The 19,511-nt window shown below is 45.3% G+C and overlaps 1 protein-coding gene across 1 annotated transcript in view; it reads right to left on the bottom strand.

Annotated features, from left to right (window-relative positions):
* EPB41L4B (erythrocyte membrane protein band 4.1 like 4B) overlaps positions 1-19,511 on the bottom strand; it is a 142,333-nt gene that overhangs the window by 40,058 nt on the left and 82,764 nt on the right. The window contains 1 exon segment of the mRNA XM_047768117.1: positions 1,571-1,785. Within this exon segment, the coding sequence (XP_047624073.1) occupies positions 1,571-1,785 (215 nt within the window).

Below are 19,511 nucleotides of genomic sequence, written 5' to 3' on the forward strand. Positions count from 1 at the left end.
CAAGGCAGAGGGAACAGCAGGTGCAAAGAATAGAGCTGGGACATGGAACAGTGCTTCTTGAGGGGAGCGTAGTTCCCTTTAGAAAGAGTGTAGTGAGGGATGTGGGCGAAGGCTGGAAGCCTTGGCAGGGACCAGGCTTCTGCATGTGGCTATGCTCAGGAGTGTTGCCTTTATCCTAGGACAGTGAAGCACCATGGTGAGGTCTTTAGGCATTTGGTCAGAGCTATCTGGTGAGCGAGTGCTCCTGCTTTGACAGCTATGAGGTGGAGACGGCCCTGGAGGAGGTGCCCCTTACAGAAATGTTATGGTTATCCAGATACAAACGGATGGGAAGTTCCAGTTGTGGCTCAGCGGTAACATGCCCGACTAGTATCCACGAGGATACTAGTCCTCCGGCCTTGCTCAGTGGGTTAAGGATTCAGCATTGTCATGAGCTGTGATGGAGGTCACAGATGCAGCTCAGATCCCATGTTGCTGTGGCTGTGGCGTAGGCTGGCAGCTGTAGCTCCGATTCGACCCCTAGCCTGGGAACTTCCATATGCCGCAAATGCAGCCCTAAAAAAACAAACAAAAAATGGATGATGCCTGGGCTAGGGGAAGGGCAGGGTGGATAGCAATGAAGGGACAGTTCTGATTTTTTCAACACCAAGTGGATGCTGAGTTCCCATTTCTAGCTCAGCCAACCCAGAACTGCTCCTCAGGGTCTCCAGGTGAAGGCTCAATGGCTCGTCCTTTTCAGCAGACCACAGGCTCATGAGACATCAGAGCTAGAATGTTCCTTGGCCATTGTCTCAACACCCTCTACCCCATTTCACAGATGAGAAAGCCAAGGATCCCAGAGGGGACTCGGTTTAACAGGGAGAATCGAAGCTCCTGACTCTCGCCTCTCCCTCAGCACGTTTTCAAACCATATGTGCTAAAGAACAAATTCTTCCCCCACAGCCTGTCACAGACCCATTCTTTGGTAAAATATAGTAAAAATGAATTTAGAAAAAGAAAATAACAGGCATACAAAATCCAAGCCCACATTTTTAATTAGTTTTAACAGATAGAACTTCACTCTGTCATATTGCTAAAAATGTTTCTAATGGCTTACTCTCCATTTCCGTAAAAACGTCTTTCACTGGGACCTGTAACAGTGCGTGCTGGATCTACCTGACACTTTGCTCTCAGAGGCGGGATGTCAGACATGAAACAGAATGGGTTTTCCTGTGGTTGGGAATTAGAGATTCCAGCCACCTCCCTTCCCCCTGTTTCGGTTCGGGTTCCATCACTGAGCCAAGCGCTCATCCAGTTCTCTGCTTCTGGATGCAGCAGAAGCAGAGAACTGGCCCGGAAGGAGGCAGAGAGATGGCTGCACCTCTGGAAGAAATCCAGAGCCTCCTGGTCAACCATGATCCCTAGGTCACTCCTGCCTGATGCACAAGTGCTCTTGTCTGCTCTCGCCCAGACCGGGTAACCCAGCTCTGACATTTCCACTGTTCTGAGCTGCACTGTGTCCAGTGTCTTGAGCATTTAGGAAAGCCCTGCTGCATCACTCCCCCACCCCATCCCCCATACCCCTACTCACTTGTGAGGGATTTACTGCTGGAGTTTGGGGACCTCGAAGGCCCTTCCTTGTTCTCCAGGGTCAGCGAGATGCCATAGTTCGTGTGATGCTGGTGCTGGTGGTGGTGATGGTGGTGCCTTCCGGAAGCTTTGGTGGTGAACGGCGTGCCCCCATTCTCCTCAAGACCAAAAGGCAGCCGGTCCGAGCTGCTGAGCCCTGGGGAAGGGAGCGGGTAGCTGTGGAGGGTGTCAAAGTCAGAATTTAGAAAAGCAAAGAGCCTTGATATTCCTGTGCATACTTTAAAAGAGGTTCTCTAAGCATTGAAAACCAAGAGAAATAGATTCGACAAACAGAGCCACAGGATCACTGCAGAACAGGACACAAGGACAACAGTGCGCTCAAAGGAAAAGCAGAAAGTGGAAATTTGTACATATCAGAGATGTTAAACCTGAAAAAACATTCTTAAGTTTGAAATGAAATAATTTCTCTTTTAAAAAACGACATCCTCGACATGGGAGGAGGAAATAAGGCAATTATCAAATTAAAAAATAAGGTGTTAACCATCCAATGACAAGATCATGATACAAACTAGAAATCTTGGAGTCACTTTCTCCTCCTCTCCATCACCCCCACCGTGCAGAAAGCCACCTGTTAATGTCACTGCTACCACATCTTCTAATTCCGATGCTCCTCTTGATGCTATTGCCCTATATTAAGCCCACGTTAACTCCTTAGGCTCTTGAAACAGATTCCCAACAGCTCTACTCCTCCTTCAGCACATCCTCCACTGCCCAGTGGCCAAAGAGCAGTCTTTTTTTTTTTTTTGTCTTTTGTTGTTGTTGTTGTTGTTATTTCTTGGGCTGCTCCCGCGGCATATGGAGGTTCCCAGGCTAGGGGTCGAATTGGAGCTGTAGCCACTGGCCTACACCAGGGCCACAGCAACGCGGGATCCGAGCCGCGTCTGCAACCTACACCACAGCTCACGGCAACGCCGGATCGTTAACCCACTGAGCAAGGGCAGGGACCGAACCCGCAACCTCATGGTTCCTAGTCGGATTCTTTAACCACTGCGCCACGACGGGAACTCCCAAAAGAGCAGTCTTGATCACATGCTAGACTGTGGCACTCCTCCCTCCAGGAGCTCAAATACTTCTCTGTCACTACTGACTCCTAACCAATTTAAGACAGAAAAACCCTTTGGAAATCTGATGAAAACCATGGAACTTCTCTGCAGAAAAAGGCACCAACACTCAAGTACAGGCCCTTTACAGCTGCTCCGTGGACCGAGGCTAACAGCCTCAGATTGAGGGGTAAAATCCAAATTCCTCTATGTGTGTCACTCCTACCACCACCGCCCAGGATCTTGTCCTGTTCTCTTTTCAGTTCATATCCTGCTATATTCTTCTCTACACCCAAGTCCTTCCTAGGCTGGTACATTTTGCCTCTTTCTGTCCCCTCGAGTCCTTCCTCCTCCCTGAACCCAGTTAAAACACCCCTTCCTCCAGGAAGACCTCCAGGCTTTAACACCCAGATCAAAGTCTCCTTCTCACATCCCTAAGCAGAGCTAAGCCCTCTTTCAGCTATTCCTGTAGACCAGATTTCTACTGCCTGCTCCTTCACTCTGTCTTCACGGAGCTCACTCCCCCAGGGTAGGAAACTGTCATTTGATCAGTTACAATCTCACTGGAACAAACTGCTAAGGAAGCAGAGAGGTAGAGGTGGAGGCAAGTAGTTTTCCTGGGGTTGGTGAAGGTGTTGGGCAGGGCATCATAAGGGGGGCTTCATTTAGGGTACACAGTCAAATTTGGGGGGACATTCTTGAAACAGAATACTTTTTCTTATAGGAAACCACATTCTTTACGGTGGCATGAGTGTGAGGCTGATATTTCCCCTTTGGGGTGGGCCAAAGTCCCCCCTCCTACCAGGTAGAGCGACTTGTGCTGGGCTATGATCCAATCAGGGTCAGTCAGTTACCTGTAGGTTTAACACACGGAAACAAAGACAAAAGCTCTCCCTCCCTTTTTAAGAGACAAACAGGGCCTTATTGTGACTTCTGAGGACTCTAAGAACTTTGGCTTTCATCTCTTCTCTATAAAAAGATTTGAATTATATTTTATGGCTGCATTTGTATAAAAGTAAATTTTTTTTTTCTTTTTTAGGGCTGCACCTGTGACTTATGGAAGTTCCCAGGCTAGGGGTTGAACCGGAGCTGCAGCATGGCTGGCAATCTCTCGATGTTTCAAACTCACAAATAGAAAAATAGTTCCCATTTTGAAACTATTATCACAGGCTATACCAAATAAGGAATGGGATGGGGACACGTCTATTGGCAAGGAGGACTCTGCTGCAGATGCGGGATGTATTCCAGAAGAAACAGCACTGCTGTCCCCACGTTGTCACAAGCACTGGGTCTCTGGTCCACCCTGACTGCCTCCTGGAGACTTCGCGCAGGACAGTCTCACATAGTGAATGTGTGTGTGTGCACGTGTGTGTAAGAATGTGGAGGAAGCTGTGACTTTGGCTTCTGGGGTCACACTCCAGCGCTCACACCTCCAATCTGACCATAACCAACCTCCTCATGGTGGCAGTAATGGTGGCAACGAAACGGGCACCGAGTTGTCATTGAGACAGCTGGCTTCATGTCTTAGGTCTGCCCAACCCTGTGAAAGAACCTCAGACAGTTGTCCCAGGCCTCAGTTTCCTCCTCTGTGACATGAGGTGGGTCACATGATCTCTGGGTGCATTTCCAGGTCTGAAAAGCAGCCTATCCTCTACCTATTTATCCAGGACTTGCTCTGTCTCAGAGGCTGGGCTGCCTATTTTACATACAATTCCTATTTTATAAATGTAGAGACCTTTGCTCAGTAGGTCACTGGTGCTCCGTAATTATTTGATAAAAGGAAGGGAAGGCGGGAGGGAGAGAAGGAGAGAAGCAGGGAGAGAGGGAGGAAGGATGAATGAAGTTGTGGAGCTGGGATGTGACAACAGGGGTGTGAACTGCAAAGTTTGCTGGCCTTATTTTTCTGTGTCTCAAATATGGTGAAAATAAGATCTGTCCAGTGGAGGCAGAGAGACTGGGAGCTCAGAAGAGAAAAAATCCGCTTCAGCCCCGGAGGCTTCACACCTGAGGGCTCATCTTCCACCCTGCCCTTCTCCCACACTGCGACCAGCCTGTCAGAGGTGTGATGGGTGCTGTGCTGGTCTAGGCAGCAGGGACAAAGCAGAGAAACACTGCAGGGAAGAGAGGGATAATAGGATGGGGTACTGGCAGGGATGGAGAAGGGGAGAACACAGAGACAGGGAGGAGTCAGAAAATTTTGCATTTTTGGAGTTCCCGTTGTGGCGCAGTGGAAACAAATCTGACCAGGAACCATGAGGTTGTGGGTTTGATCCCTGGCCTCACTCAGTGGGTTAAGGATCCAGTGTTGCTGTGAGCTGTGGTGTAGATCGCAGACGTGGCTCGGATCCAACGTGGCTGTGGCTGTGGCCAGCAGCTGTAGCTCCAATTCGACCCCTAGCCTGGGAACCTACATATCCTGCGGGTGCAGCCCTTAAAAAGAGACAAAAATACAAAAAAAGAAAAAGAAAAAAAAGAAAAGAAAATTTTGAATTTTTTAGCCTGGGGGACCAGGCAAATGGCATGCCCTTAACAGAGAGAAGGAGACTGGGAGTGAGGGCTGTTTGGAGGAGGAAAAACTGTGAACTTCAAATAGGATACACTGAATGTGAAAAAGATGCCCTACAGCAGAGATCTGGTTTATAATAAGGGCTGGAGGTGGTGTTGGAAAGTTCTGAGCAAGAATTTCTGAGGAATGGTAAAGAGACATCCTCTCCCTTGCCAACTGCAACTGATTCTCACTCTCTGCTTAGAATGCAAGACGAAGGAGGACTGTGAGGTTATGCTCGGCTCTGGAGGAAAGAGTGCTGTGATTGATTAGTGATGTCTGCCGTGGACCTGGAATGCAGCAGTAGTATCATGTACTTCCTTATCTTTCCAAGTTAAAAGTGGGTGGTTTTTTATTTCCAGAAAACCCAGAGTGAAAAGTTAAACAGGAAAATAAATATATATGCAGGGAGTGATAAACTGTATTTAATAACATGTCAAATAAAAAATGCATGTGTGACTTTTACTTTACAGCTACTTATGGGGAAGACTGAGAAAGAGACAAATGGGAAGAGAAAAAGATGAGGGTCAAAGAAGCTGCCCAGATCACTCAGGGTAAGTTTCTAGAAAAGCAAAAGTTCCTAAACGGGACTGGAACACCCTGGGTACTTTCTCAGCTCATACACATGGAGGGCCACCCTGGAGATCCTAGCTTATGGTGTTGTGTGGGTTTGTGGGTCTGTTAAGGAAACCACTGCTCCTGGCCTTGTGGACTGTTCCCTGCAGAACTCGTGGACTGTGATGCAAATGACGTCACAGCCTGGGGGCTGAGGTTCAGGAGATGACGCCAGCTCTCTGCTCACTGTCAACAGAGGCTGAGGTTCCCGAGGCTTCAGGCCTTCTGACAAGGTCACAAGTCTAGGTTTTCAGAGGTTGATGGAGGAGGGGTGTGTAGGCTTTGCCTCTGCTTTCATAAGTCAGCCGCTCAGAAAGATCTGGTGTGGAAGAAGGGGGCTGCTGTGTGCCCAGCAGATGTGAAGCGCTTTCGTGTTTAACTTTTATAGCTACCCTGCGAGGAAGCTGGTGCCACCTCCTTTTACACTGGGACTTGAGGAAGGTGAGGAAGACGCCCTGTTAGGAGATGTGAAGGGAGAAGGGGAACTAGATCTAATTTCTTCTCCAATTTACTGCCAGCTCCAGAGACGTTAATCTTCCTGCTGGGGGAGGGAAAGGAGCTGTGTCCTATGGGATGGTCTTGACTGTATTTGAAGGGGATACAGCTTGACAGACCCAGTGTTGGGGGACTTACATGGCCCTGCCGGATCCCACCGGAGCCTCTCCCCGCCCTGACTCCGGGATCCCAGCAGGCCACACACATGGTACTTAACCCAAATGTGTTGCATATGGGGTGATGGGGTAATTATTCAGAAGTTTATAACATGATAATAATTATTACATTATTATACCATTGTTATACCAATTATAGTATAATTATTATAATTGTTAATATAATAATGACATAATTACTCAGAATAATCCTCCAAAATCTACCACCAGAGCTATGAGTGGTGCAGGGCAGGGATGGGGGAGGGTCCTGAGCTGGAACACAGAACTTTATAGGGCTTTCCCTCAAAAATAAGGCTGGGAGGAGTTCCCGTCGTGGCTCAGTGGTTAATGAATCCGACTAGGAAACATGAGGTTGTGGGTTCGATCCCTGGCCTTGCTCAGTGGGTTAACGATCCGGCGTTGCCGTGAGCTGTGGTGTAGGTTGCAGACGCGGCTCAGATACCGCGTTGCTGTGGCTCTGGTGTAGACCAGTGGCTACAGCTCTGATTTGACCCCTAGCCTGGGAACCTCCATATGCCTCGGAAGCAGCCCTCGAATTGGCAAAAAGACAAAAAACAAACAAAAAAATAAGGCTAGGAGTTATCAGGATGCTCTGAAAAAACAATCACAAACTCTATAGCTCAGCTAGGGAGTGACGTGAGCTTTGGGGAGCAGCCCTTGGGATCTAATCTTGGATTTTAAAAAAATGACAGAATTAGAGAAACAGAGCCCCTAAGATATCATCCAATTAGGCGGTTTCAAATTCTGGATGAATATCAAAAGCACCAGGGGAACCTGAGAACGCAAAATGGCAAACTGCTTTGGAAATCTGCCTGGCAGTTTCTCAAACGGTTAAACATAGAGTTACCGTATTACCCAGCAATTCCACTCCTCGGTATATACCCAAGAGAAACTGAAACATGTCCACACAAAGACTTTACGTGAATATCCACAGCAGCATTATTCATAAAAGCCAAAGGGTGGAAACAACCCAAATGTCCATCAACTGATGAACCGGTGAGGTGTGGTGTATCCATGCAATAGAACAGTATTCGTTCACAAAATGGAGTGAAATAGCGATCCATGATATGAGATGGATGAACCTTAAAAACATTATGCTAAGTGAACAAAAGCCAGACACAAAAAGCCACATGTGGCATAATTCCATTTATAGGAAAAGTTCAGAATAGGCAAATCCATAGCGAGAAAACAGATTAGTGGTCACCTAGGACTGGGAGGATGGGGGCAAATAGGAAGTGATTGTCACTGGGTATGGGGCGTCTTTTAGGAGAAGTGAAAAAGTCCTAAAATTAGACTGTAGTGAAATTAGACTATGTGAGAAGTCTAAAACCACTGAATTGTGCAATTTAAATTAGTGAATTGCATGGCATATAGTTTATATCTCAGGAAAGCGGATACAAAAAATCGCCAAGGGATATTTTGAAAAATATCAGTGTAGAACCCTTACCCTGACTAATTACATCATCATCTATCTCTCAGCCCAGTGTGCAGCCAGGGCTGAGAAAATGCCCTGGTCTAACCTCCTCATTTTGCATAGGGAGAAACGGGGGCTCTCTGGGGGGGAGGGGGAGGTGACCAGGTCACACAGTGGGTGACTGGCTGAGCCTGGGACACAATCCAGAACTCCGACCTCACTGCCGCCCACCTGCTATATCCTCCCATCTGCCTCAGCTTCTATTTCAGGCAGCAAATGCACTCATCGGGAAAATCCCAAGACCACCTTGGAACCCCACTGCCTGAGACATCTTCGTGAACACGTCTTTCCAATGACATAGTAAGCTTGGCAGGAAGAGAGGCTGCCACATCACATGTTTTCATGTCCTTTGGTGATGTTGAGACAACTCATTCTACAGGTCAGAAAAAACCCCCACAACGTTCCCTCACAATATTTATAGGAATTCTTCTTCATATTGGCTCCTCCCCAGGCTGGCTTGGGTACACTCCCCTGCTTACCCTGACCTTACCTTTCCAAATGCTCTTAGATCTGCTGATCTGCTCTGTTTCCAAGTAAAAGCATTTCCCAGTCACCCCTCCCCTCCTTATCCCCCCCTCGCCCCCCCCCACCCCAGCTGCCCTCTGGTTTCTATGTAGGTTTGGCCGATGGGAGGCAGTGACAGAGACTGGAGGGTGGGAAAAGCAGAAAAGTCAAGGTATTTCTTCTTTTTGTACCTCAGGGGATGTTTTCAGCAGTAGCTGATGAGTCCCCTGGGGCTTCAGCTTCCATTAGACTGGCTTCCTACAGCCCCAGCTCCTGGGCTCTGGAACCCTGCCACCTCTTGTCGTCCCTTTGTCTCTCCAGCTCCAGGAGTGATACGCAGGTTCTACTGTTGCTAGTTTCTGGGCTGCCTCACTGATCACTTTGGCTGCTTAATTCTTCATCCCTTGTATAATCAATTCCCTATATTCAATTCCCTCTGTAAGAAATGCCGAGTGATTTTATTTCTCCTGATTGCCCATGACTGATACACAATAGCTACCTGTATGCCTTTCTGGACTCTTTATATTTTTATTGGTCTATTTATCTAATGCTAAATCAGCACCAGATTGTCTTAATTACTTTTAAATATATTTATGATAGGACAAATTCTGTTCCTTTCCCATCATTTATTGCTTTTTTTTTTCTTTGCTACTCTCATGCACTTACTTGCTCAGATTACTTTACAATTCAAGTTACTACCAAAAAAAAAAAAAATCCTCATCAGAATTATGATTTGGAGCATTAAATATAATGGATTAATTTGAGAGAATATATTCATAAGGTATTTCTCACCATTTATTCAGATCTTCTTAAATGCCCCTTAGTCAGAATTTTTAACTTTTCCACAAAGGTATGGAATATATCTTATTAACTTTATTTCCAGCTATATTTCAGTTTTGTCATGATTGAAAATGGGACCTCATTAATGATTGCATTTTCTCTATTTTTTTTTTTTTTACTACTAGATATATAAAACTGCTGACTTAAGGGTATTTCCGCCTCTGGTCAGTTTGCCGAACTCTTATTAATTGGAATTCACTTGTATTATAAAATAATCCCATGAATTTTTGTTACTTCCTTTCCAGCATTTATTCTTTATTTCGTTTTCTTGGTTTATTGCATTGGTAAGGCCTTTAGAGTAATACTGAGTATGAGCAGTCATCTTTGTCTTATTTCTGAAGTGTGAAGATTATCTTATGTTTCAACATTAAATGTTAGTTTTTGACCAATTCTACTTATCAAGTTAGTCCTTCTACTCTTGGCCTACTAAGAATCCTGGAAGATTAGCATGACATTCTGAGTGAATCCATGCAGCTCCTACGTGAACCCTGCTTCCTCTACTAAGTGCTTAAAAAAAGAATCTGTTCTCAAATTTTCTTTGGTACTACCATCAAGCGTATCAGTCCAAGTTTTACAATTCATTTTTCAAGAATCTGTAATGGCATTTCCCTGCCTATTCTTCTGGCATTTTCCCAAGACTCCACAGTTTTTCAAAGTGTACTGCTGCTGGCTCAGCAATGACATATGCAAATTTGCTTCGAGGCCATCTTTTTCTGAACCTGAAGACTTTAATTAACTGTAAAGCAGAAAAATATTTCCTGACTACTCGTTCTCTTCTCATGGATTTCCATTTCGTTCTCTTTGTTCTTTTTACCTTCTGCAGTTAGTATATATGACTGGCTTCCATGCTGAGAAAGGGAAAAACAAAACAGAAGTCAAGCACCTCTTCATCTGTCCTGTTAACCTCACACACCATCCTTAAGAATGGCTCTGGCTCTGCTATTAAACTTCATCTTTTTGCCCTCACCAAAACATGCATCTACTACAGAAGTCCTTAAAAAAAGAGGTCTCTGCCACTTTTTTCCCCCCTTTCTTTTTATGGCTGCACCTGCAGCATATGAAAGTTCCCAGGCTAGGAGCTGCAGCTGCAGAACTACGCCACAGCCACAGCAACACCAGATCCAAGCTGCATCTGTGACCTAAGCCTCAGCTCACAGCAATGCCAGATCCTTAACCCACTGAGCAAGGCCAGGGATCGAACCCACATCCTCATGGACACTATGTCGGGTTCTTAATCTGCTGAGCCACAACGAAACTCGTGCCATTTTGTTTTTGATCCTATGTTCTACCTTCCTTCTCTTTACAATACTGTTTTAAATTGTGGCCTCCAAATGCCTTCCTCTTTAAGATCATCTATGACATATTTATAGGCCACATGAGAAATATTCTTTTAGACATTTTTGAAATCTGATCTTCTAAAAGCTAGAAGCTTAGAATACAGTAATGAATTCTACTCATGTCACCTTGATTCTAAGACAGCAAGGTCGTTTTCTTCCAAGGATCTTGTCACTTACACATTTCCAACCCCGTCTTCCTTGCTGACCAGAATTAACAACACAATAGCAACAGGGTTTCTTCGACCTCCAAACAACCAGATCACCACCCAGAAAGGCCAAGGCATCAAGAGATGCTCTGCTTTTTAACGGAATGCCGATGTCTGGATGACATGCTCTTAGGAGAGCACAGTCGACATCCTCTGACCAAAGTCCTCCGGCATCTTCTGGGACTGCTCACTGCACCCTTAGGTGCTGTCTGTACTCAGTTGCACTTTCACCTGCTCTGGCACATGTCTCAACTTCATAGCAGGGTTCCTGGAGGCAGGAACAGCTGCTGTGCAGTCCAAACAGCAGCACGTAAGTTCCCTAAACACTTTCCGGAGGAGACTGGTTGGGGCAAACTGGCCTGTTTTCCTTTTAGCCTAAGTGGGGGACAACTCCGTCTTCCTGAGCAGAACTAGAGCACCAGGGAGGTGGTGACAAATATTTCAGGACAGCCTCCTAACTGACAGGGCTCACAGGGGCTAAACCATTTATTCTCTCAGCTGTTGGAGCAAGTAGACAGGACCAGGGGAGCCTGGCGTCTCAGGCAGCTTTGTCTACTTGCCCCAGTGGGCCATACAATGGTATCATTTTCTCTCTCTCTTTCTTTTCTTTGCTTTTTGCTTTTTTTTTAGAGCCGCACCCACGGCATATGGAAGTTCCCAGACTTATGGTTCCAACTGGGAGCTGCAGCTACAGGCCTACATCACAGCCACAGCAATGCCAGATCTGAGCCTCATCTGCGACCTACACCACAGCTCGTGGCAATGCCGGATCCTTAACTCTCTGAGCAAGGCCAGGGATCAAACCCACATTTTCATGGCTACCAGTCAGGTTCACTACTGCTGAGCCATGACAAGAACTCCCCAGTATCATTTTCTATGTGTGCCAAGGACAAGAAAAAGTTGGGAAGCACTGTCACTAGACCATAATTCGGTCCATTGGCCTGAGACTGTCCTCCTGACTGGGACACTGAGCAGAATCCACTCAAGTATCATGTTACCACAGCAGCTGGTGTCAGCCAGAATCATACCACTAATCATGATTAATGCATTAATCATGCTCTCTAAATACCCTCAGAGGAAAAAAAAAAAGTGCTAACACTTTTGAGTGCCCACTGTGCCATCTATACATTTTTTTTTTGTCTTTTTGCTATTTCTTTGGGCCGTTCCCTCGGCATATGGAGGTTCCCAGGCTAGGGGTCGAATTGGAGCTGTAGCCACTGGCCTACGCCAGAGCCACAGCAACGCAGGATCCGAGCCACGTCTGCGACCTACACCACAGCTTACGGCAACGCCGGATCGTTAACCCACTGAGCAAGGGCAGGGACCGAACCCGCAATCTCATGGTTCCTAGTCGGATTCGTTAACCACTGCACCACGACGGGAACTCCTTTTCCTTTCTTTTTTTTTTTTTTTTTTTGCCATCTATACATTTATTTAACCTTCCAACATTTGAAGAAGAAATAGTTACTACTAGCCTTATTTTACAGATAAGGAAACAGGAACAGAGAGACTAATTAACTTTTGCAAAGACACACAGCTAGTATATGGCAGAGCTAGGCTTTGAACCCAGACAACCGAACTACAGAGCCCTGTGCTCTCTTTGGTGCTAAGGGACACTGCTTTGCCTTGTGGATGATGAAAGAAGCAGTACCATGACGTTAAAAGAATGTTGGTTGGCACTTAGCCTTGGTTGTGCTGCTCCTTAGCTGGGACCTTCGGTAACTCAGTTCACTTATCTGGGCCCCAGACACCATGTATTTGGACAAATATTTACTCAGCATTTCCATGCCAGGAACTACAGTTCAATAAAACAATTTGATTTCTGCTTTGTCCAGCTGAAAGATGGGGGAAGGTACATTTACCCATCATGGTTTCCAGGACACCTGTCACTTATTTCCATTTTAATTTAGCAGAGACTAAACAGAGTGGGTCATTACACCAACATATCGCTTCAAGTTCTTATTGAATTTAGTGCAAGCTTCCTATTTGACAGTAAGAGTATAATTGGAAAACTGTACCTTTTTCATAGTGGGTTTGAGAAGAAAATTGAACCAACATTTTAGAAATGTGACACATTATGAATGCTAGGCTATTAATTAGGGCTGATTTCTTACAGCAATGTAGTGGTTTTATTTTTTTTTAAAGCGACGAGAGAGAAAATATGCCCCTACCTCATTTTTCTCCTGTCTAAAAAGGTCAAAATTACTTTTTGGGGCCAGGTTTAATCCTTTATGTGGATTACTAATTGGCAGAACATTTTTTCCCAACTTGTATTTTTTTTTCAAGACCTCTTCCAGGCAATCGACTTGGAACTGTATTAGCACAGGTGATGTCTGACTCCCAGAGCAGACTGGGAAGGCTTGCTTTTATTCATTTATTAGGTACCTGGAGCCTAAGACAGTGTCTTCAACAGCAATTTCCAGTGCCTAAACAGTACCTGGCACAGCAGAGAAGCAGAGTAAACTTTTGTTGAATGAATGATGTAATGCATTAAAATGGAATTCTTCCTAGGTATTGTATCAAGTGTCCATTCATAAAAGCTTCACTTTGGTCACAAACTTCCCTGTTGTTCCTCATATTACATCTTAGTCTCAGCAAAACTGCAGATTAGGGAGTTCCCGTCGTGGCGCAGTGGTTAACGAATCCGACTAGGAACCATGAGGTTGCGGGTTTGGTCCCTGGCCTTGCTCAGTGGGTTAAGGATCCGGTGTTGCCGTGAGCTGTGGTGTAGGTCGCAGACGTGGCTGGGATCCTGTGTTGCTGTGGCTCTGGTGTAGGCCGATGGCTATAGCTCCGATTGGACCCCTAGCCTGGGAACCTCCATATGCCGCAGGGCGGCCCAAGAAATGACAAAAAAACAAAAAACAAAAAACAAACAAACAAAAACTTTAGAGTAAAATACTCCACATCTGAAGGAACGATGGGTGCCTCGAAGGTGTGTTTGGTGGTAAATGGGTCTCTGTTCCTTGGAAGCTACAGGATGTTATTTGCCTCTTTCTTTGAGTCGGGAGTTTTCCTTTGGTGAGACTGTTACGCAATGGTTTCAATGAACGCCTGGAAGCAGATGAGCAAGTCTTGAAAATCTCTGGCCAGAAAGTCCATTTTATCTTGATGTTATTCTTACTAAGTCTGCCTTATTCTAATTGTCTGAGTGAGAGGCACCGAGAAGCTGTGAGGAAGGATGCTACAAATTTGCAATGAGGTCTAGGATTTTAACGATTCCAAAGAAATCTCAGGATCTGAGTCCAAAGAATAAATATTTCATGAGATCATTTTTGCACAGAGGCTCATGACTAAGAGTGTATTCAATCTCTTTCCTCCATAAAAAAAAAAATACTGACATAAACATCGTTGTTTTCCTTTGCAGCATTCACTTTTAATAAACCCAACAGTGCTTTCCCTTCATGGTTTTTTACAGAATATTATTATTATTATTTTTGCTTCTGATTTCTGCATTTTAGGGCCCACTCTTTCCCTTAAATGAAGATTCTTTTTTTTTTTTCTTTCTTCAGGTGGATAATAGCATTTACAGACTTGAATGCATCCCCAAACAGCATTACATGGGAGCCCTCAAGGAACAGTAAGACAAAATAATCACTGCCGTGAAAGTACAGCTGCTAGTGTGCAAAAATAATGTCTAAAGAGCCAGTTCTTTATTACCCTTTGCACTTTGAAAGCCCTATGGCTGACTCGGGCATGAGCTTAGAGGGTTATTTTTCCACTTCTTGGACACCATCCAGCTCATCTAGATGAATGAAATTATTATTCTTTCCAGAAGGAAGTTCAGGTTAAATGAATAAAATACACTCTGTTCGGGGCAGGTTTTGGACATTCTAATTGCACAAGAGCTGGTGTGAGCAGCAGCTGAACACAGGGTATGAGTTTCTGAGGTGATACAGATGGGGAGTAATTTATTTTGGATTGCGTTTGTGGTTAAAAATCTCCTTTTTTTTTAAGGGTCCTCTTTCTGTTCCCCAATTCTTGTAGGTTCTTCAGAAGCTTCTATTATAAACATCCTTAGTTATTAGCCTCTGAAGTCGTACACTGGGCCTAATTTTAAGGGCTTGTTTAATTGCCTTTAATACAGTTTCAGCATCCCTGTTCAGCCACGGAATGTGGCTGGTGGAGCCGTTAGCATAGCAACATTGCTTGCTTTTGAGGTCTCAGCTGTAGAAAGTGGATGTTTAAACCATTCACTATCCAGTAGGGGACGATGAGGTAGGTTTCTGCAGGTTTCTTGTAACACAAGCCTAGAGGGATGTTCCTCTAATTATTCGAACCCTTTTTAGTGGATTGCCTCGACTACAGCAGGTCTGGTGTTTTAAATTCTGCCATCTTTGCCCCGATAAAACCAGTGGCAAGTCTCAGGACATGGCTGGGACTTCAGATTCCATATATTAGAATTTTAATTATAACTAAATGTAAATCCTTCCTTCCCTGATCAGATGCACCAGGGAAATTCACAATGCCTGGGTGGGTATTTAAGAAGTCTGGGTGGAGCATTCGTAATAAACTCCCAAACAGGAAAAGAAACATGGCCATTAGAAATCAATCCCTTCACCCGGGCTATTTTTATGCTGCCCCATTCCTTTCTCAGATCCCCAGGGCATGCGTGTTTTGTGCTGATTGTTACCTGAGCTTCTGAAAAGCTGCTTTCACGGACTGTCTGGTAAAGATCAACTCTCCCCAGCTTTCTCTTTCTTCAAGATTAAAGGGGCTAAGATGATGGATTTTAAAACTTCATCAGTCTGATCTTTATTAAAGAATATGACTCAAGTTCGGGGCCCCTGAAGTTTCACAGTAAACAAGTAACAAACGGCATTCAAAACGATGAAAAGGTATGCAATCTTGCTTGGAGAGGATTGCAGTGAAACGGAAATTCTGATTTTTACCCATCAGATTAACAAGGTTTGAAAAGGTTGGCTAAGGCTAGGAGCTTGCTTCCTGTGGGATCACAGAGGCCCTGTCAAGTCTCTGTTGTGTGGGGTAGCAGCGAGAAGTGGAACCAGGTAGAGTGTCTTCGGAGGGAAATTTCATTAAGCAATATCCAAATTAAAAAGCACATTCCTTTTGGCCCCACATCTCTACGTGCAAGGAATTTATTCTGCAGATGGATTTGCTCAAGTGCATAAACAAAATGTACAGGGATGGCAGCAAAATGGTCATTTTAGAGATTCAAGGCAGCCTAAATGCCCATCAGTATCGATTGGTTAAATAAACATGTGCTTGTTTATACACAGAATAGCTTTAGATTGACAAGAAAAAATGCTAACAATGTTGGCCTCTGGGGAGAGCTAGGGAATAAGCGCAAGGAAAGGAAAAGTTCAATTTTAGGTATTCTAGTTTGATTTTCACTACTGTCTGTATTACCTACTTAAAAAATAAAAATAAAAAAGCACGACAATTCCCTTTATTACTTTCTACTTAGTCTCCAAATAGTTAAAAGCTTCCTCTGCGTTTTGCAAGATAAAATCCCAGGCTGAGTCCTGAGCAACAGAGTTTCCTCTCTCCACACTTTCTGAGTCCCCGTGTCCCAGCAGCGAGGATTCTCTGCTTCCTCACCAATTCCTTCCTCCAGGCCCCTTCTGCCATGTGCAGATGAAAAAGCCTCATCCACCTGATGGACAGTCATTTCCTAGTATTCTCAGATATATCATTTCTTTTCTTTTTTCTTCATTTTTGGCTGCCCCTCGGCACATGGAGTTCCCAGGCCAGGGATCAGACCTGAGCCACAGTTGAGACCTAAGCCACAGCTGTGGCAACCCTGGATTCTTAACCCACTGTGCCCGTTCCGGGATTGAACCAGTGCCCCAAGGCTCCCAAGACCCTAGGATCCCGTTGTGCCACAGCAGGAACTCCAGAAATTTCACTTCTACTTCTTCTTATCCCCTCTCAAAAGATCCTCACGCTGTTTCTGCTCTTTGCCTGTTAGTGTTTCAGAGCTGTCTTTATGTATTGACTTAATCCTCTTCCACCTGACCTTTCCTTTGAAACAAAGCACCCCTCCCATTGCTAAACTTAGACCACACATCTCAAGCCATCAACCTAGGAGATACGCTACTCCTTGAGCTGGACTTTGAATCTCCTTGGCCTGTTTCTCACCGTAGGGACTGCTAAGGCCTTAAACCTCAAAAGCTACTAAAAATTTAGCTACAAACAAACAAACAAACCAAAAAAAAAGAGTTCCCATTGTGGCTCAGTGGTAACAAACCCGACTAGCATCCATGAGGATGCTGGTTCCATCCCCGGCCTCACTCAGTGGGTTAAGAATCCTGTGTTGCCTGAGCAATGGTGTAGGTTGCAGATGGCTCAGATGCCGGGTTGCTGTGGCTGTGGTGTAGGCCGGCAGTTGTAGCTCTGATTTGACCCCTGGCCTGGGAACTTCCATATGCTGAAGGTGCAGGCCTAAAGAGACAAAAAAAAAAAAAAAAAAATTGTTACCAGCTAGCATCAGACATTTTGCAAAGCACCTCACACACACAATGTCATTTAATTCTTGTAACAGCAAGACGTTGTTAACTTCTATTTTTGGGATGAGGAAAATGAAGCATAGAGAAGACAAGAAATTGGCCAGAGGTCCCATGGCTAGTGAGGGGCAAAGGTGGGATTGAAATCGCCTGAGATTCCAAAGCATGTCCACATTTCACCTAGTCTGAGACCCGCAGGGCTCTTGCCCCAACAAAATCTTCACTCCACACTGGATTCTGCAGTCTTCTCTCCTTGGCTTGCAACATCCTGCCATTCTGCTTCTGCAGACTTCCACCTGTTACCCCATCACGACCTCTCATCTTGGCACAAGCCCCTAGGCTGGGGTGTGCCATGCCCTCTTCCCTACCAGCCTCTTGCTTCTGCAAGAGGACTCAACAATGACAGAAGTCTTGGCTTGATGGATATGGGAGAGGGAGGCCATGGTGAAATGAAAGCCACACAAAGAACCACCAGAATGCTCACATTCTTCTGCGACACCATGAGCCTGAGGAAGTGCAAAACTTCTGAGCAGAACAATGTGGCTGCTTATTTGGATGTATCCATCCATTTACTTTTGAGCATCATGTCTCTTTAAAAAAAGAGTTGGCCTCTAATTAGTTACAACTGAGCCACTAAAACAAGTGCAAACAGAGCCAGATAGGAAGCTGGTGCTTTTCCAAAGTGAAGTCCTGAGACTGCCTACCTCAGGCTCTCCTGGGGTGCCTATTAAAATGAAGGTTCTCAGGTCTCACTCCCTCACCTAAATAGAGCCTCATAATCTCCATTTTTAATAAGGCTGTCCAAGCGATTCCCTGGTTCCCTAATTTGGGGGGAAATGAGTCTTTTTGGCAGAATTATTGAGATTTCTTTTTTAGCTGAGTCTCAGTCAATTTCTATTTCACCTTTTAAATACCCCTGGGGCTTCTTAAAACATGCCACCTTTCATGTGCAAAGGGACTTTCTTTAGCTGTGGTTTGCTTTTTCTCCATCTCTGTCCCTTCATACCTTGCCTAGGCATTTATCTGTTGCCTCCTGTCTTGAAATGGTGGGAGCAAGTCATCCTGGGCCTATTTGGGGTATTTACCTGGTACTTTTGGAAGATTTGGTCCTCTAGGGAATTGACTTAGAGCCAAGTTTAGGAAATATTGATCCCAGGAGATCAATATGGCTGCTCAGGGAGCTCTTTGATGAGCTCAGCTCTTCAAAGGCTAGTTAAAAGCTGGAAAGTCAAGGGCAACAAAAAGGATCTATCATTAGTTGTGTTCAGAGCAGGCCCCAGGAGGCTGGAGGCATTGATCGGAAGGACGGTGAGATATTAAGAAGCAAGAAAAACAAAGGAATCCTACATCGTCCTTATTCCTTCATCTCTGCTGTTAAGGAGAACCATTTTCACTGGAAGTGGCGGACCAAGAAATGAAGCAGGCAAGAGGGTTTTGAAGGTCAAGGTAATTACCTGGCATGATTTCAAAGCTTCCAGTCCCTGTGAATTACATCCGTGTGACAACCCTGTCAATTCAGTTAGATCTTCTGAGGGAATCGCAGAAGAACAACGGATGACACAGGACCAGTAACTGAGTTTCAAACATGCAAAAATGGAGTTCCATTTGTTTACGGAACACTGAACTTGGTCCTGCCAGCAGGTAACATTCCAGAAGAAGGGACTAGCTTTGCACACTCTGGGGAAGGAAGCAGTGGATCATCTCAAAAGAATGGTTCGGCAAGAAGAAAATAAGGCTCAGTCTCTGCTCATTGGAGAAGGGGATTGTTGGTGCATGAATGCCCACACAGACAGGGGGACTAGCCTGCTGGAGGAGGGGTGGGGAGGGGAGGAACAGGGTCCTCAGCTCGCTGGCGGTGGTGACAAACAGGGTTACAGACCACTGGTGGGGAAGAGGGCTGGCGGTGGTGGGCGTCTTTCTGGTCGTTCTGATTTCAGTGGAGTGAATTCTTCAACATAATCTAATAAAAGTCGCCTGGAGATGTGGACGGACAGGGTCCACAGTGGAATAATGGTAAATGAGTGGCCTTAAAGCACAGGCATGGAGAACGCAGACTTTGTGGAGTGAGAAGTCTGGCAAGCACCCCCCGGCTGCGTGACCATAGGTGAGCTGCTAAGGTTGAGCTTCTCCAGGTGTGACAAGAAGATCACCCACCTCACAGCGAGGTCAGGAAGACCAAGGGA

The sequence above is a fragment of the Phacochoerus africanus genome, chromosome 2 (assembly GCF_016906955.1).
Source record: "Phacochoerus africanus isolate WHEZ1 chromosome 2, ROS_Pafr_v1, whole genome shotgun sequence".
NCBI classification, from domain to species: Eukaryota; Metazoa; Chordata; class Mammalia; order Artiodactyla; family Suidae; genus Phacochoerus; species Phacochoerus africanus.